General features: G+C 31.3%; 1 protein-coding gene across 1 annotated transcript; it reads right to left on the bottom strand.

Annotated features, from left to right (window-relative positions):
* Positions 1-5,205: 5,205 nt before the first annotated feature.
* Positions 5,206-9,412, bottom strand: LOC107954066 (putative respiratory burst oxidase homolog protein J). Its single transcript, XM_016889539.2, has 14 exons — positions 8,841-9,412; positions 8,577-8,739; positions 8,445-8,493; positions 8,253-8,366; positions 7,362-8,168; positions 7,173-7,268; positions 6,963-7,078; positions 6,767-6,869; positions 6,544-6,662; positions 6,305-6,449; positions 6,077-6,223; positions 5,869-5,997; positions 5,708-5,786; positions 5,206-5,620 (listed from the first exon to the last, which is right to left on the bottom strand). The coding sequence occupies exons 1-14, from the start codon at positions 9,283-9,285 to the stop codon at positions 5,511-5,513; spliced, it is 2,622 nt and encodes an 873-aa protein (XP_016745028.1). The 5' UTR covers positions 9,286-9,412; the 3' UTR covers positions 5,206-5,510.
* Positions 9,413-18,202: the final 8,790 nt, after the last annotated feature.

Below are 18,202 nucleotides of genomic sequence, written 5' to 3' on the forward strand. Positions count from 1 at the left end.
TACATATATATATAACCAGTTATGAAAATATGTACATATATGTGTATATATATTATAAAATGTATGTATGTATATGTGCATTATAAATAAAAAAATAAGTAAGTATATATTCTGTTGAGTTAATAAAATAACACATTTTAAAATTATAATAATAATATAAGTAAAACTCAAAATGACAATATATAATAAGATAATGAAAATGTGATCGAATGTACCACTAAAATAATAATAATAATAAATTAGTTAAAAAATTAATTTAAAAAATGTAAAAAAGGGATTAAATCGCAATCAAATCTAAATTAACAAGAAAAGAATAGAGTTATAAACAAGACGAGGGGTTAAAGTGCAATATGCGAATTACATGGGGTTAGATTGGAAATATTTCCTCGCCCCCAAAACGCTGCGCATTGTTTTGGACCTAAGTGAAACAAAAACAAAAATGTAAGCTGAAATTCAAAAATAAATAAAATTTTGATTTGAAAACACTACAAAATAAGAGGGACCAAACACGCAAATTACCCAATAACACAAAACGCGCGGATCCTTTCCTGGGTCGGGTCACCGCGCACGTATAGGGGGTATAGGCCATTAAACGGTGTCGTTTTGACACCTGAAGGCCTTACCTCAAATGACGCCGTTTTTTTACTATTAAATTTTTAAAAAAAAATGCAAATTACCCTAATCTGCCTACTGCTTTGCCATTCTTTAAGAAAACAAAGCAAAAATATTAAACCCTAGACTCCTCATTTCTCTCCTCCGCTTTAGGACCTAGGAGTTCCTCTTCCCCAACTCCGATTTGGACGGAGTAGAGAAGAGCTTTGACAGCACACCAATGTAAGAACTCTCCGTCTTTTCCTATTTATTTAATATATAATCTTATATATATATACATATATGCTAAAAAACAAAAAAAAAAGAAATAAATCAGGAGACAGAATGAAGAAGAAGAAAGATGAACACCTTTTCTTCAAATTTTCGATTTTTTATTGATTCATCAACATTTTTTTTATCCGTTTCCTCCCCTTCCCCTTTCATTGCAGATTTTGATGGCTTTTATAGCCAAATAAAAAGATAGTAACCAAAAAAATCTATTCTATTTTCTATTTTATTTTTATCATTTCTGTCCAATATTACTGCTGTTGTTGCTGTTTCTTTGTGTTTCTTTGCAGGCATTGAGTCAACTGGCAGAAGGCTTTGCCATTTTGGTGCAAAAATGGGTGGAGGCGTCGTCATTGGGCGTGGTGCGCGCTAAAGGCGCACATGGGGCAACAGCGGTGCGAGGGAAGGCAGGGAACCCTAGGGTTCCCTGATGCTGTTTAATTTTGGGCCCTATTAGGCCGGATAAGGTTTTAAAAAATTGGGTCGTTTTGGCCCAATGTACATAGACTATTATTTTTATGGGTTTTGGGTCTTTAAACCCAGGTCAAAATTGACCTGTTACATACATATTTTCATAACTTGTTATATATATGTATATATGCATGCTTGTATTTCTTTATACACTTTATAATTTATACACGCCTATATATATATACATAGTTTTTACTTCACTTCCATGAACATATACATGCATACTTATATTTTTTTATATTTTATAATTCTCATATACATATATGTACATATATATACTTGCACCTTTTTTTTTTCTTTCGTAATTTTAAATATATACATATTCATTTATTTATTCATTTACATGTTCATTATTATCATTATTATATATATATATTTTAAAATGCTTCGGTTTTTATTTGTTTATTTACTTGATATTGTGTATACATAATTAAATTGTTTTTTTATCTTATCTTTTCATTATTTTTATTTTTGCTCGTGCTATTTATATTTTACATTATCATAATTGTTATTCCGTCATATATAATTTTTACTCATATTCGTAAAAAGAGAAAAATTTGAAAATAAATGTAATATTCGGTATTTGGGATCTTCAAGAGGATTGAGCCCTAAAGTATTGGGTTCTAATTTTCTTTGTTGAATCTAAATAATCGAGAATGCTCTTTAATCAAAAAACATAAATAAAAACCTCATTATTGGGAATTCAACACGTTGTGTCCTAACGTATTGGATATGATATCTTGTTTTCTCGGATTTTTCTACAAAATAATAAAGACAATGTTTTGCGTTTGGAAATTCGAGAAAATGTGCCCTAATGTGCTGAGTTTCGATTTCTCGTTTAGCCTAATAGCCAAATACCCTCTTAAAGTTTCAAAGTATGGGTTTTGGAAATCATAAGGTGATCTTGGTTTCGAGAGTTTAAAGTATCGTATCCTAATGTGCTGGATGTGATATTCTTTCGGAACAAGAAAATCCTAAATTCCAACCCATGTTGTTTGAAAATTTTTCAGGATCGTATTTTTAAAATTCTTCAAAGTTTTCAATCTTCGACACTAAAGACACTAAATAATCAACTAGGTACCAATTTTAGGCGTTACGAGGGTGCTAATCCTTCCTCGTATGTAACCGACTCCCGAACCCGTTTTTTGAATTTCGTAGACCAAAATCGTTATTTTAATAAAATTAAATCGTTTATTAAAAACAACCACTTTTCAAGGTGATCCGATCACACCTTATCAAAAATGATTGGTGGCAACTCCTGTTTTCGTGTTCGTTTTTAAAATCTAAGTCGATCCCGTTTTATCAAAAAAATCATGTCAACAATAACTATGCGAGTAAATCTTCCTCTGGCCCTATACTATCCGTGTTAAAATCTAGCCTAACAACTTTCCCTATCAGTTCTCCAATCTCCCAAAGGATTTTCCGATTGTACAAATGCCCTGGCAGACTAGGAAGCCGAATCCAAGATTTGGCCAAACTCGGGTAAGGTTTTGCAGGATTAAAATCTTTGGACTAGGGTTGAACTGTTAAGTACTGGCCAAAAACAATCCAAGGCCCTTGGGACAAAACTTTATCGTAATCGTCTTTGCTGTGAAACTTAACCAGAAAATAGCCGTTCTCTATATCCATCAAATGAAAAGGCACTGAGGGTCTCCATAAGTTTAAAATCCTATTTTGAGAGAAAACCGATATTCCATCCAAGCAGCTTTATCACTACCATCAAAGCCATATCGTTAATAAGCATCTAATTGATCCTATTAGAAAAAAACAATAGAGGGAATTCCATTGATGGATGATTTTTTTGATGTCTCCTTTAGCAAATTCTAGAGAAGATTCCGTCCCCATCTCCATTTCTGGTGTTCCAGTCAACTCTCCTAAGGCAGAGGATCCTCCTATTAGCTAGTCTTTCCAGGATACAGCTAGTGCAAGGACCGATTCCTCTACAATCGACGTCTTCGGATCTAAACCCTGGTCCTTAATGCAGACCTTTTAGGTGGACCGATCCTTGGCTTGACCGTCCTTATCACCTTCACCACTTGCAAGCATCGTTCATACAACTTTTATCTAAAATTTTCTAATCTTAATCTTAGAACAACCACACTAAGAAGTAGAGCTGCTCATGGGCTGGGCCGGACCGGGCCGGGTTCGGGCCGGGCCCAAAAAAAATTTCGGCCCGGGTCCTAAGCCGGGCTCAGCCGGACCCGAAATATGGGCCTAGAATTTTGCCTAGGCTCGGCCCGGGAAAAAATTCATAAGCTCGGGCCTAGCCGGCCCGACCCGTTTTTTAAATAAATATCAAAAATTTATTTTAAAAATTAAAAAAATTATTTTAAAAAAATTTTAAAATTAAAAAAATTAAAAAAAAGTATTTTAAAAATATTTTAAAAATATTTTAAAATTTAAAAAATTTAAAAAAAGTATTTTAATAGTATTTTAAAATTAAAAAAAATAAAAATATTTATTATATTCGGGCCGAGCCGGGCCCAGGCCAAAAAAGTGGTGCCCGAGGCCCGGCCTGTTTTTTAATCGGGCCTCATTTTTTTGCCCAAGCCCATATTTCGGGCCTATATTTTTACCCAAACCCTCCTATATTTTGGGCGGACCGTCGGGCTGGGCCGGGTCACCCGGCCCATGAGCACCTCTACTAAGAAGCTGCAATGGCGTGATAAAATTGAAGATGGCCAATAAATTAATCACTTTTTAAAACACGATAAAGATTAAATTGCTATATTTTTTAAAGTCATTTTAAAACACACTAAATTAACTTTTTAAATGTTCAATCTTCGGTAGACACCAAACTTTGTTTGGGGACTAATTTTAAATAATTATGTTATTTCTTGCTTAATTACTTTTTTACTATAAATACAATTTTTATTTTAATCAAATTTGAAAATTTGGTAAGTCTTCAACATATTGATTTAAAAATGAAATCTCTATTAATATATATAATTTTTCGATTGAGCTTTATGTTAGTAGGTCATTTCTATTGCAACAATCAGGAAGATGTCGATTTGAGCACGTTTAAGGAATTTGAGAAATTATCAGTAGAAGTAGACATTTTATAAAAAATTAACATATATAATTTATATGTAATAGATTATACCTAAATTAAACAAAATTTTAAAGGTGAAAAATGGGAGGCAAAAAATTACACACTAAAAGAAATGGAATAAAAAACATAATTAATTGTATTTATATAAAGGAGAAAATTTTTAAATAAAAAAATAAAATATAGAAGAAAAACTTAAAGAATAAATGAAGAAATTAATGAGAAAACATTGATGCAAACATATCATATATTATGTTAACACTGAAAAAAAGTAAAATGTAACAACTTTGACTTAAAACAAAATTCTAGTATTAAAATTTTATTGAATGTGTCATCCCACATCTATTTAAAATTGGTATATTTGATCATTTAATATTAACTTTCTATTTGAAATTTTATAAAATATTTTGAAAAATTAATTTTTCAGGCAAAGTTTTTTTTATGTATTTCTGATAAATAATATTTAAGAGAAAAAATAATGTAAATAGTGTTATTTTGTGAAAAAAAAGTCAAGTTTTATACGTAGTTTATATTTTATTTTTATAAAATATTTTTTAACACTTAAATTACATTAAAATATTTTTGTATATAACTATCTTCCCGTGCAAGTGCCTTCCGCTGGTTATAAGTAAAAGACATGCAAATTATTAATTAAATGTATATCAAGACAGCATTCAGAGAGCTTGCAGAGCAATAAAAGGTGTACATACAGCCGAAAATGTTAATTACTACAAAGAAATAAGCAAGCGACGTGATCCGTGCATGCATGCAAGGCAATGTTGATTGTTTATCAGTTCACGTTTGAATTGCACCAAAATATTGGGTATTACAAAATAAATAAATTACAACCATTTTTCGTACAATTTATGCGACAAAAGACACCAAATCCAATTGCACAATCTTTTCTTTTTTTTTTTGGGGGGGGGAATAATTTAAATGGTATAAATGAAATCAACATGAAAATTGAAGTTGTATCCTAAGGGTTTTACAATGTGTTAATATTGGATTGATTGCACAAATTTCTCCTCTTTGGATGTGTCTCTACGAACCAGTTTCTTCAACTCTATCCATCATTTGGTGTCGTAAAGCCAGTTTTGAAACTATTGCTTTATTAAAAGTTCTCCTTGTGAAATTGGAACCGAGTTGATGTCTCTAAGCTAAATTCATGACATAGGTTCTTTAATACTTGGGTAAGTGTAGCACTTCCACAGTAGAAAACACCTGCAACAATAATCAAATTCAGGAAGACAAAAAGAAAACATTGGGCATGAGCTATAAAATTTGAAGGTTTCAGTTTGGTTTTTATACCTATTCTCGAAGCTGGGTGATTGTTAGCCATTGCAGTGAAAACTTTCCTCCAATTTGGTCTTGCGAAATGTGTTGTTATCTGTGTCAAAAGATGAAATTAAGAAAGAAATAAGCTTATCTTAAACATATTCAGGCCATGGTAACCAAGTGAATAAGATTACCCTGCTTTCTGAGACAATATCAACTCCATTCTTAGCCTGTTGCATTTTCTGCACCATGCCAATGAGTGCAGACCGTGCATCGCCTTCTTCATACACACTTGTTAAGTAGTTGTGCATCTCTATCATTTTCTGCATTAATTTCAAGGGTTGATTGAGATCATATGTTGAGACAAATATAAAGTTTTTTTAAAAAAACTTGGAAACCTACATTTTTGTCAAATTCTGCAATGTCATCCATAACTCCTTTAAACCATTCGAAGGAGTCTTGTTCCCTGGTCACCCAATAGAAATACGCCCTTTCAGGATACTTCCTACCAGTCTTCAAACAGCTGCAATTTTCTTCTTCTTTACCTTCCTGTGTCATTCAAATTATTTCCATTGTTAAAAACAAAACAAATGGACATCTGTTTTTTGTTCTCCTTCCAAATTAACTCACTGGTTTGATGTTGCTGAGCAGATCTTTTATGATGCTGATAAATGGAGTTGCTCCAATTCCCAGGCCAATAAGAAAGAGGATGTCATACTTATTATAGTCTTGAGCTGGTGCTCCATATGGCCCTTTGATATAGATCTCTGGAAAACTGTGCCAAGAAACCAAAGCTATATATGTTAGTATATACTGAAAACAATGTATCGAGAGGTCGTAAAATGACCTTGAACCAACAATTGACTTACTTTTGTTGTTCCTGTTGTGGGCCTCTATAATTACTTGAACCTGATGCATGATTTACTGTCTTAGTTTCCATTCTCAGTAACTCTCCTCTTTTTCCTCCCACAGTGGGGGGTTCACAAACCTGAATTCTTTTGGTTTAGAGTGCAGAAAGGAGAACAGCTAAAAAGGGGAAAAAAAGGAATGCTGAGAAGGAAGATATTAATGCCAAAATACTTGTTTTATCACCTTTTTAAATTTATTTCTTAGTTCAGAAGTCCAGTCCCCTAGGGCCCGAATGTGGACGCTCAAGTAGTCTTCTTTAGGTGCCGAAGTGATGGAAAATGGATGCCTGTAAACATATGATAATTAGTTCTGAGGCTTGGATAACATTTTCTGACAAATCTAAGACAAGATTACATAATATATATATATATATATGTACCACTCAAATTTTGATACATCTGGACACTTGATAAACAGATACATTCCACTTCTGTACTCGAATCCAGGAGGCTTGGTCATGTATATGGCTAGAACATTTCCTGTATATATCACTGCCTGAAAATGTCCCAATAACATGACAGATATGATTACGATTCCGAGACTGAATGCAAAAGAGATGAAAAGAGGGAGGGTTATTTATATGAACTACCTTAATGACATGGACCACATGCTTGTGATCCTGGAACCTGGTAAGGAATCTCTCTCTAGCATAGAGTAACATTGGGACAATGAGATACATCCAAGTCTGTAGAGGATGAGAGGGTTAACCCCATTAACGTTTTGAGTAATGTTGTTCAAGAATGATTTGGAGTTTAATTAATCCAACATATATACATACCGTCTTCTGGTACCAGGGCTTTTCGAAGATGAGGATGTAACCATGGAGGATCATTTGGACATAAACCAAGATCAGCAAATGATGTGCATACCAAAAGGAATTGAAGCCGGCCAAGGTGGTAAATGGCCAAGGTAATTTGACAACATTTCTTCTAAAATTATGTGTTGCCAGAATAAACGAAAACAACATAATAACCACCATAAGTATCCCAGTAATGCCGACAACATTGTCTACTAGATCTGCATAAGTTGGCTGCTTGTAATTAAGGACAGGTCCAAGAGTTCTCATGAATTTTGCTTTGGGGCAACTTGCTATTAACGGATAATTACAAGCGAGATGCATAAACGTATGGACGGTGGACCAAATGGCTATTGCCAAAGCAACCAACTTGTGGAAGTTTATATTGTCATCAAAAGGGACAAACTGGTTGAGAAATGAAGATCTAAGCCAAGTGAGAGTTCTTCTACACACTGGAAGGAGAACAAGAGCCATGTTGAACTTGAGAGCCTCAGCTGAACCTTTAGCAACGCAGACACAATAGCCTGTGATCTCATACGTAGGTGAACCAATGAACTCGACATACTTCCAGTAGAAGAGGCCTAAGTTTACGGCCATGAAAAGGAAAATAACCCATATTCTTCTCCAGTGGTCATTTAAATATTCTATAGTTATGGTCTTGTATCTGCTGATTGGAGTTCTATAGTTTTTAGGGATCATAGCTTTTGCCAGGCTCTTCTCCCGCTTGCAGGCAGGCTTGGGGTCATTCGAGGCAACCATTCCCCTTAGTAGAATATCTAGCTGCCATAGCTGTTTTTTTCAAGAGAAATTTGACAATGATTATAATTCTAGTTAACTTAAATGAATCTGTTTAGCTGGTCAATAATTCCTAACCTCTATATATCCCAAGTGATCAGGATCAAGCTCTTCCATGATTAAAGATGCATATGTTCCGGCTTGATCTTTAAGTCTCCCAAGCTTGTTAGCGGAGGCACTCAACATTATAATCTACTTACATACACCGCAGAGATTAAGTATAATATAAAGAAGAAATCACATTCACAAAGTGCTAGTTTCAGTTCTCACCTCCTTCACTTCGTCCTCTGACAGCTTACCATCTCCATTCTTGTCACACCTGGAAAAAAAGTAACAACAAGGTTCAAGCTCTTCCGTATTGCATTGTATTTAAATGAAAATAGGAACATGGGTAATTTATACATATCAAAGAAAATCTGAAGCCTTGAATCGAGATTTTGATTAGTAATTTCATCCCAGAATGAATGCAACTCTTCCTTGGTTATCCCTTCTTCTGGGTTCAAACCTTTACGCCTTGCTAAAGCATCATATAGTCCCTCTGCGAATTCCTTGGAATCTCCCATTCCTACGATATAAGACATTGTCAATTTCCCATCAAAATAAAAAATATGTTAATATTAGTTGAGGGTGTATACATATGTGTGTGCATATATATAATAATATTACCAACGCAGATGCCAAATTTATCCCTATGGAGCTTCCCCTCGACCGCAAACTGGCTGAAGCGCTTTTCTGTTGGTTTCCAAGCATCCGAATCTTTCCCCGTGACCTTTTTATCAAGGAAACGTAGACTCTCAAGCCCTTTTGCTGCAGAAGAAGCAGTTCTGTCCAATCTATGAATGCCGGTTGGAGGAGGCCCATTTGTTCTCTTCCTAGCGGTACTCATAAGCTTCCTAAAGGATGACGCCTTCGAAACATTCCGATTTAACCCTTGAGAACTACTCGGATTCCTTCCAGCTTTCCCCGACAAGTCTGCCTGTTGTTTTTCTTGGGAAATGGATTTCCGAGAAACTTCAACACCAGCCGGATTCTTATCGATCGCAATGCTCTCCAGCGTCCATTGTTTTGGATTCTCTTTTCTTTCCTGCCCTGATTCACCCTTTTCCTTCATACTCGTTAAAATAAAATGGTGGTGATAAGAGTAATTGGGAGTGCTTTGTTACTCTTATCACCTAAAATCCGAGATCTTGATTTAGAGAAATTCCGGAGAGAATGATGAAAAAGAAACGTTCAAACATGAGTTGATAAAGAAGGAAGAGACCTTCCACATTCAATTTTTTTGGTCTGAAAATAGGGAATTGTTAAGACAGAAAACCTAGGAGATAACGACAATAAGTTACAAAGATTCAAGTTATTCTAAGACCTTTGTTGGTCCACAAATCAGGAATTTGTTTTTTTTGGTTTCAAAACATTGGAACTTTCTCTCTATTTTGATCACGTTTTATGCTTTTTTTGGTTAAGACAGCTATCGAGACCCACAATTTTAGCATTAATAAATTAGGAGATTGAAACCACCAATATCTCTCACTTAATAAAGCAAAACATTAACAGATGTTTGATGCCTTGTCTTTATCCTGGAAGATCCAAATTTTTGTTCACGTAAAAATGGAATCTTTGTTACGAATTAGTTAGATTGATGCATGATTTTCTAAAATACGAAAATATTTACTACAACATGGCCCAAATTATTTCATCAACATCAAATCATACGGTACCATTCAATTTTAATAAAAAATTTCTTCACTTGAAGAAGATGGAGGACGTTTTTTATGCGAATGAGAATTGATTATAAAAATATTCAATTATTTCATGCATGCATGTTTGTTTGTTTTTTTAAAGCAAACTGTGTGTTTGTAGACCAAGTTCTTTTCGAAACAATTATGTCATGCAAATCAAAAAAATCATTTTAGGGATCTAAATTAATTATAATTTTTATAATACTAAAAATATAATTTCACCATTTTAATAGTTTATATGTTAAATCAAATATTATATTTTTAGAGGGACAAAATGTAATTTTATTTTTACTAATTTAAAATTTTAAAACGCCTAAATAAAAAAATTTTCATTTTGGAGGTCCAGGTTCCTGCCAGCTCCCCTAATTTCACCCCTGATGTTATGATTATTTTTAAAAAGATTTAAATTAATTAAGAGATAAATAAAAAATTTATATTATCACTGACTAAATTAAATAAATCATTGTATTAAATGATTATTTTATTTTTGAATAATTTAAATTAATATGAGATAAATGATAACTCTCATAGTTAAAATTATTTTAGTATAGTTTCGTGGTATTTTATTAATTTTTTAAAAAATTCAGATTAATTATGTTTTATTCACATTTTTTATTTATTCTTTTTCCATTGTAGGTTTGGAATGAAACGTTAAAGCGTAAAGTAAGAAATGATGAAAAGAAGCCTTTCACTCCACCAAACTAAATTAACAGTGGAGCAGTTAACATTCCGTTCTACCACAATTCTTTGTCGCGATAAAAACCCAAAACTTAAGGGTTTCGAGATTAAAAGCTTTTTGGGAAAAAGAAAAAGTAAGAACTCACTTAGAGGCACAAAAAAAAAAAGGTTTTGCAATGACCATAAATAAAAGATAGGGAAGAAATTTAAACATGTTAAATCATTGACCGAGACCAATTTTTATGCAAGGATGATTCACGAGTTTCTTCATCCGATGGTTTGAAATTCCTTTTAGAAAATAATGAAACAATGTTGTATATATATTATTACTTATTTAACAACTAATTATCATTATATTCATCCCATTATTTTAATTATTTTCTTGTTTTTTCTAAAAGGTATAATGCAGATAATGAATTGTAGTTGGAATGATACTTTTAGATAAAAATGTAAGTAGTAATTTAACAAGTTATTTTATCTATAGTTTAACTATACATTTCGAGTTCCTAATTTGTATTATTTAGTATACATGCAAAGATCCTAGAAGGAAATGTCTACGTGTTGTACAATTTTGGGTTTGCAAAGTTACTGAGGGTATCCAACTATATTGTTTTAAGGCCAACACATACATCCAACCAATTAATGTTGACATAGCTTCAATTATGTTTCACAAATTTGAATTTTTGTCATTTAATTTTGTCCACACATGACTCGAAAATAACATAGGTTAGTTATCCATCAGCAACTCAATTTATGTTGTATAATCATTATACTTACCCTTTGCATTGCATCTTAAATAGATGTTACTGGTGGGTTCAAAAAATTATAAAAAATAATGAATCAGAACATACGTGGGATTAATATCGTACTAAGGAGGACTCTACAAATTGAAGAACCAAGTATGTTTTACATATTTAATTTATTTATTATTAAAACTAAAACATCCATTCTATATTTCTTTACTTTTCGACATTTTAATATCATTTGCTTGTTGACACCATTTTTTTGCTAAAGTGGGGTCGACTTGGATTTGAAAACGAAAAAACGGGAGTCGCCACCAATCCTTTTTAATGAGGTGTGATCGTATCACCTCGAAAAGTTTATTTTTAATGAACGATTTGATTTTATTAAAACAATAATTTTGGTCCACGAAATTCAGAAAAACGGGTTCGGGAGTCGGTTACGTGCGAGGAAGGATTAGCACCCTCGTAACGCCTAAAAATTGGTACCTAGTTGATTAGTTAATATCTTAATGTCGAAAATTGAAAACTTTGAAGAGATTTAAAATACGATCCTTATATAAAACAAGTTACTCGTTAAGATCCTCTCATTTCAGAAAGAGAAAATGTCACACCCAATGAGTTAGGGCATGATATTTCGCTTCCTCAAAAATAAGATTGTCCAAAAAACTCGTGCAATAAAATTTAAAAGGATATTCAATTATTTAAGTCAGATGAAGAAATTGCAGCCCAATACGTTAGGGCACAATTTCTCAAAATTCTAAATATTGAATATTGCCTTTATTATTTTTTAGAAAGATCCTCATTTCGAGAAAACAACGTGTCATATCCAATGCGTTAGGACACAACGTATCGAATTCCCAATAATAAGCTTTTTATTCATGTTTCATTTTTATTAAAGAACATTCTCGACTATTTAGATTCAACGAAAGAAATTGAAACTCAATACGTTAGGGCTCAATCCTTTTGAAGATCCCAAATACGAGTATTGCCTTTATTTTTAAAATTTTCTCTTTTATAAATTCGGGTAAAATGGGTGTAATGTTAAATTTGATGTATGAATAAATGCCGCATTAATAAATCTCAATTATGCATATGATAATGTGAGCATAAATAATACGAGCAACCACGACAAAAATAAAGAGAAAAAAGGACAAATCGATTACATAAAATAACAAGTAAATAAGCAAATAAAATTAAAACATTCTCTCAAAATAATAATGAAAATGTGGAGAAATAATTAAAAGGAACGTAGACAAAATATAAATATGAATCGTAGAACATATAAAAATATATACATGCATGAATTATAGAATATGAAAATATGTAAAAGGTATATATTAAAATATATAGAATATATAAATATGTATATATATTTATGAAAAAACCTGTAAGTTAATGTATATATAGTTACGTATATAAGTTGCAAAACATATATAAAATATAAGTAGGTATATATTCATATATATATAACTTATTAAAAAAATACATATGTGTATGTATATATATATGTATAAATATTATAAAGTATAAAAAATATGTAAGTAGGTATGTATATGATAGTATTGTATAAAAATATTATTGATTTTTTTAAAACATAAAAGTACATATAAATAAAATTTCTTAAATGAATTATAAAATAAAGTCATTAAAATGTATATAGTCAATATTGAATTAGTGAAGAAACATAAACTAATATATTGTGAAATTAGACGTGATATATGATAAAAGAATTCAAATAATAATCCATAATAAAATAAAATAAAAATGTAAAAAAGGGGTAAATAAATGAATGAACTAGTACAACAATAATAACTATAATAATAATAACAACTTAATTAGTTTAATGATAAGAAAGGACTAAATTAAAAATAAGCAAAAATCTCAGAGGGAAGATCGGGAGCAAATAAAAGATAAAAGTATCAAATTGACCACACGGATGACGAGGAGGGGTCAAATGGGAAATAATCCCATCCTCCAAAACGCGTAGTTCCATTAGGGACAAAAATTTGATAAAAATAAAATTATCATGCTTAATTGAAAGAAATAAAAACAATCAAAAGGATTTAATTGAAACAAATGTAAAATGCGGAATGACCAAGAGGGATATTCCCCAATTTTAAAAGAAAACATGTGGATCCCTGTGTGTGGGTCGGGTCGCGCAAAACGGCGCCGTTTTGGCGCTAAAACCCCCCAGGTGAAACGACGTCGTTCAATCGTGTTATAAAAGCCAAAAAAATATTTAGAATTTTTCATTTCTCCCTTCTTCAAAACAAAAAAAAAAACAAAAAAACTCTCTACCCCCATTTCTTCTCCAGGCACCGGCCTAAAATTTGGCGAAGGGGCCATTGTGTCGGCCACCAGTCACCGGCGACGGCGCCGCCGTATGCAGTGGCCGAAAAAGAGGAAAACCTCTGACCCGGTCTTTTTAAAATCCCTAAACCCGAATCTTGGTCCAAAATCCCCAAAATATTAACAAAAAGCCCCAAAAAATCCAAGAAACCTTTCGGTTTCCGGCCACCTATCCTCGGAGGTGGCTCTCTCGGCCGTCCCAACGGCGTTACAAAACTGACAAAGGTGAGTTCCTTCCCTTTTCTTTTTATTTTATTTTCGTATATAAGAAAAATAAAAAAATAGATAATGAAACGAAGAAAGAAAATAGATATCAACCTCCGATTTTTTATTGATGTTTTGTTCTCTTTTGTATTCTCTATTGTGTGTAAAAAGTTTACATTTTTTTAGGCTTTATAGCCGATTACAAATTTCTTTTTCTTCTCCCTGTTTCTGTCTATTCTTTTTCGTCCTTTTTCGTTGACCTTGCCATTTTGGTGCAAGAAACCAGAGGACAGAGGTAGACCTCGGGACAAGGCACCTCGGGTGACCCGAAAAGGGGCAACGGCGTGAGAGGGAGGAGGAACCCTAGGTTTTCTGAAAAATTTAGTTTGGGGCTCTATTAGGCCGTTTAGGGTTTGGGGCCTGGTTTGGTTGTAATTGGGTCTGTCGGGCTTAATATGTAATGGGTCATGGACTGTTTAATATATATTTTTTGGGTTTTATTTATTTTGATTTTGGGTATTGGGTCTTATTGGGCCCCGGCTAAATTGGCCCACTACAATGCTTATCAAATCAATGATGCCCTCTTAGAGAAACAAAATAAAGTCGTAGTTATTGTTACTTCCGCCGTTGTATCAAAATTTCATGGTACATAAACATAATTTTCTTTACATTTTTTTAATGTTTTCGTTTAGTGAAATTAACCATGTGGGGTGTGTTTTGTATTTTTGATCAAACAAACGACAACATCATGAAAAGAACCTTTTTGACATTGCGACTATGGACAACGTCGTGAAGACGCGAATGGGGATGTTGCGACGTGGCGACATGTTCTTCACATAAATCGAGTTTCTTCTCCTAGTTAAACTCTGATTACTTCAAGGATATTTTAGTATGATTAGACCTCTAATCTTGGCCTATTTAAAGGGACATTGTATCCTTATTTTGAGAGGCCAATTAAAAAGGCAATTAAAGATGAAGTATTATAGGGCTTTTCTTTTAGGGGCGACAAGATGTAGTCGTAGATGAGTTTTTGTGATAACTATGAAGAGAATTTTGTTTTCAAGTTAGGGCTTTGTTTTTGGGGTTTGAGATTGTACATTTAGTACATTTAGGCTTATTTTCTCCATATTGTACTCTCGTTTGTTTACTCATTTAGTGAAAAGTCGAAGCCTCCTTTGCCCGTGATTTTTTATCCTCTTCGAAGGAGTTTTCTACGTAAAATTTATGTTCGACATTCTCTACATTTTCTGTTTCTTTGTTTATACAGGTCAATCCCAACAAACTGCAATATTTATAGAGGTAATTACACATTGTTCTCTACATTAGCGAAGAAGGTTTACAAGAATCTAAACGTTCCTAAAAGATTTGTCCTATTAATTAAAAGGTATATTAATCTTATTCTCTCAGTGAGAAATTAATAAAACTTTTAAGGTTAACATATACAGAGTTACCTGAATTTGACAATTTGTATCTGATAGACATCTAATTGGTACCTAAACTTGGAAATCGTAAAAGTTAGTACTTTTTATTGCTACTTAGACTAACATTGTTAATTTTTGGCTTGACAGCAAATACAATGTTGACACATGGAATAATAATAATTTTTTTTAAATTAGAAAATTCATTTTTTTATATTTTATTTTACATGGGTAATAAATTTGGATAAACAATTGTCCATGTTTATTCTAAATGTTTGCGTAGTACCTTTCATATTTTTATAATTTTAAAAATAACAATAATTTAAAAAATAAAAAAATCTTGTATTTTATAAAATTTTCTACGTTCTTAGTTTCTTTTATATTTTTAGCATTTTCTTGAATTTTAAGATCTTAATTTTTTTATTTCAAGTGCATAATAAATCTAAACAAATGGTTGTTCAAATACAATTGAATTAGGACAACCATTTTTTTAGGTTCATTCTGAACATGTATTTCTCTAGTAATATTATATTTTTTTATAATTTAAAAGATAAAAATATAAAAATATTTTTAAAATGAATTTAAAAATAACAATTAATTTAATTTTATGGCTTAAGTAATAAATCATTTTAAAATAAATTTAATTTTATTTCAGAATTTAAAAAATAATAATGATTATAAATCATTTCTAATAAATTTTTAATACTTAAGTAATAAAATTAAAATAAATTTCAATTTTTAAAATGACTATAAATTATTTAATCAATAAAATTTGAATTTATTTTAAAACAGGAAATTAATTTAAAATATATTTTTATATTATTATTTTTTGAAATTATAAAATATATAAAACTACTAGAGAATTACATGTTCAGAATGACCCTAAACAACTGGTTGACTAGATTCATTTGTATTTGGACAATTCATTTGTCTAGATTCATTGTGCACTTGTAAAATAATCCTAAAATTAAAAAAAATCTAAAAATGTAAACAATTAAAAAATAGAAAATTTTATAAAATACATGAGTTTATTTTTGAAATTATAAGAATATAAAAATTTCTAAAATACATATAGAGAATTAACTTGAACAAATGGTTGTCTTGATTGAAATGAATTTGGGCAGGTAGCTGTCTAGATTTGTAAAATAAAAAAAATTAAAAATTCTATTTTTTAATTTTTGAAAAATATTTTTATTATTTTTATGCTATGTGTGAGCATTTTATTGGCTATCAAGCAAAAAACTAATGGTATTAGTTAGGTACCAATAAAAAAAAACACCAACTTGGCTCATAGTTTTCAAGTTTAGGCACAAATTAAGTAAAACAAAAAAATTAGGTACCAAATAGATAAAATTTATCTATTTTCATATATATTAACCCAACGTTTAATGATAAATTTTTATCATCATAGTTTCCGGTAGACAAATTTTAATCACATGCGTTCTTCCATTGTTGATACCACAATAGAGGAGTTCATAACACCCTCTAAGAACACACCATCTCCTGCGGAAGCATTATTCATCAACAGAGTGTATATTTCACAATTAATGCATATCGTTAAAAGAGGGTTTTTCTCAAGTATTTAATTATATTTGTACGTTTACGTGATGAAATATACATTTCAATAAATATTATACACTTCATTATACCCTTAAGGTATTGTTTATTTTTATCTAAATATTTTTATTATAAATTAGCAACAGATAAGAAATTACACATGTTGAGCAAGTGTTACAAAAGTTTATACTTCATAGCATGTCCTATCCATAAAGGTTCATGCTGGGAATCTTCGATATGGTCTACTTGCTAGGCGGAACCAGTAGCACTTTGGCAAGAATTTTTTATTAGAAAGGGGGAGATGAGATGATGATGGTGTTGGTTGGCAAGAATTTATTTCTCTTAATATACCAGTCTTTTCAATTTCTTCTTTCCTACTAACACTAATAGTTTTTATTTTATTTCCTTTAAAAATTCTAACACATATCATCTTGTATAGGCGCTATTCTCGATTCAGAGAGATTTAGGGATGTTACAACCTCATTATAATCCCTCCTAATAAGACAAGAAAATACATTCCCAATATCCATAGAAAGAGAATCAACATAAATTTGATGATGTCCAAGGTTGAGTTTCGAATTTCTCAACACCACATAGGAAACATCAATATAAAATAATTCTCTCAAGTGGGATCCAAGTACTTGTAACAATCATATTAAAACAAGCCCAATGGCATAATCAACTGGGGTACTAGTCCAGAATAAGGGGTTAGACAAGTCGACCCTAGACCTAGTTAATTTACTTATCTAGATCCCCTAATTATTATTTTAGTATAATAAATTTGAATAGTTAATTTACTCATTTAGGTCCTAAAATAATTATTTTAGAAATTTTTTTATTATTTAGAATTTTTAACTTTTTTTTAGAATTTTTATATCTTTTTTTAATATAAAATTTGGAATTTTTATAATTTTTAGAAATTATTTTAGTTATTTGTAATTTTTGTTGAAGAGAGACTAATTTGCTCATTTCAAAATTGACTGTGACTAAAATAGTATTTACATCAATTTGTTATTTGAGTTGTTCGAATTGTTCAGCTATTCGAATTTTACAATTCAATTTAACAATAACTCAAAATTTGAATTACATATTTGAATTAATTTGAAAAAAATTGAATAATTCAATTCAATTAACTTGAAATTCAAAATTTTAAAATTCTTTTAATTGAATCGAATTTTATCCACCACTATTTCTCGGGAAAAATACCAAAAAAAGCCACTTTTTTTTTAAATTTACTTAAATGGGCCCAGTATTTTATTATTTACCTGAATGGGCCATTTTCTCCTAAATCGCGTCCAAATCACCGCGAAGTCAAGGGACGTGTCAGCAAATCGCGGCCACGT

Source organism: Gossypium hirsutum, chromosome D07 (assembly GCF_007990345.1).
Source record: "Gossypium hirsutum isolate 1008001.06 chromosome D07, Gossypium_hirsutum_v2.1, whole genome shotgun sequence".
NCBI lineage: Eukaryota > Viridiplantae > Streptophyta > Magnoliopsida > Malvales > Malvaceae > Gossypium > Gossypium hirsutum.

Bases quoted from the DNA above. Each gene is read 5' to 3' on its own strand.
- LOC107954066 (XM_016889539.2), bottom strand. From the start codon at position 9,285: ATGAAGGAAAAGGGTGAATCAGGGCAGGAAAGAAAAGAGAATCCAAAA. The intron at 8,367-8,444 runs GTGAGAACTGAA...GTATGTAAGTAG, and splicing joins CAGAGGACGAAGTGAAGGAG to ATTATAATGTTGAGTGCCTC. The intron at 8,169-8,252 runs GTTAGGAATTAT...TGAAAAAAACAG, and splicing joins ATCACTTGGGATATATAGAG to CTATGGCAGCTAGATATTCT.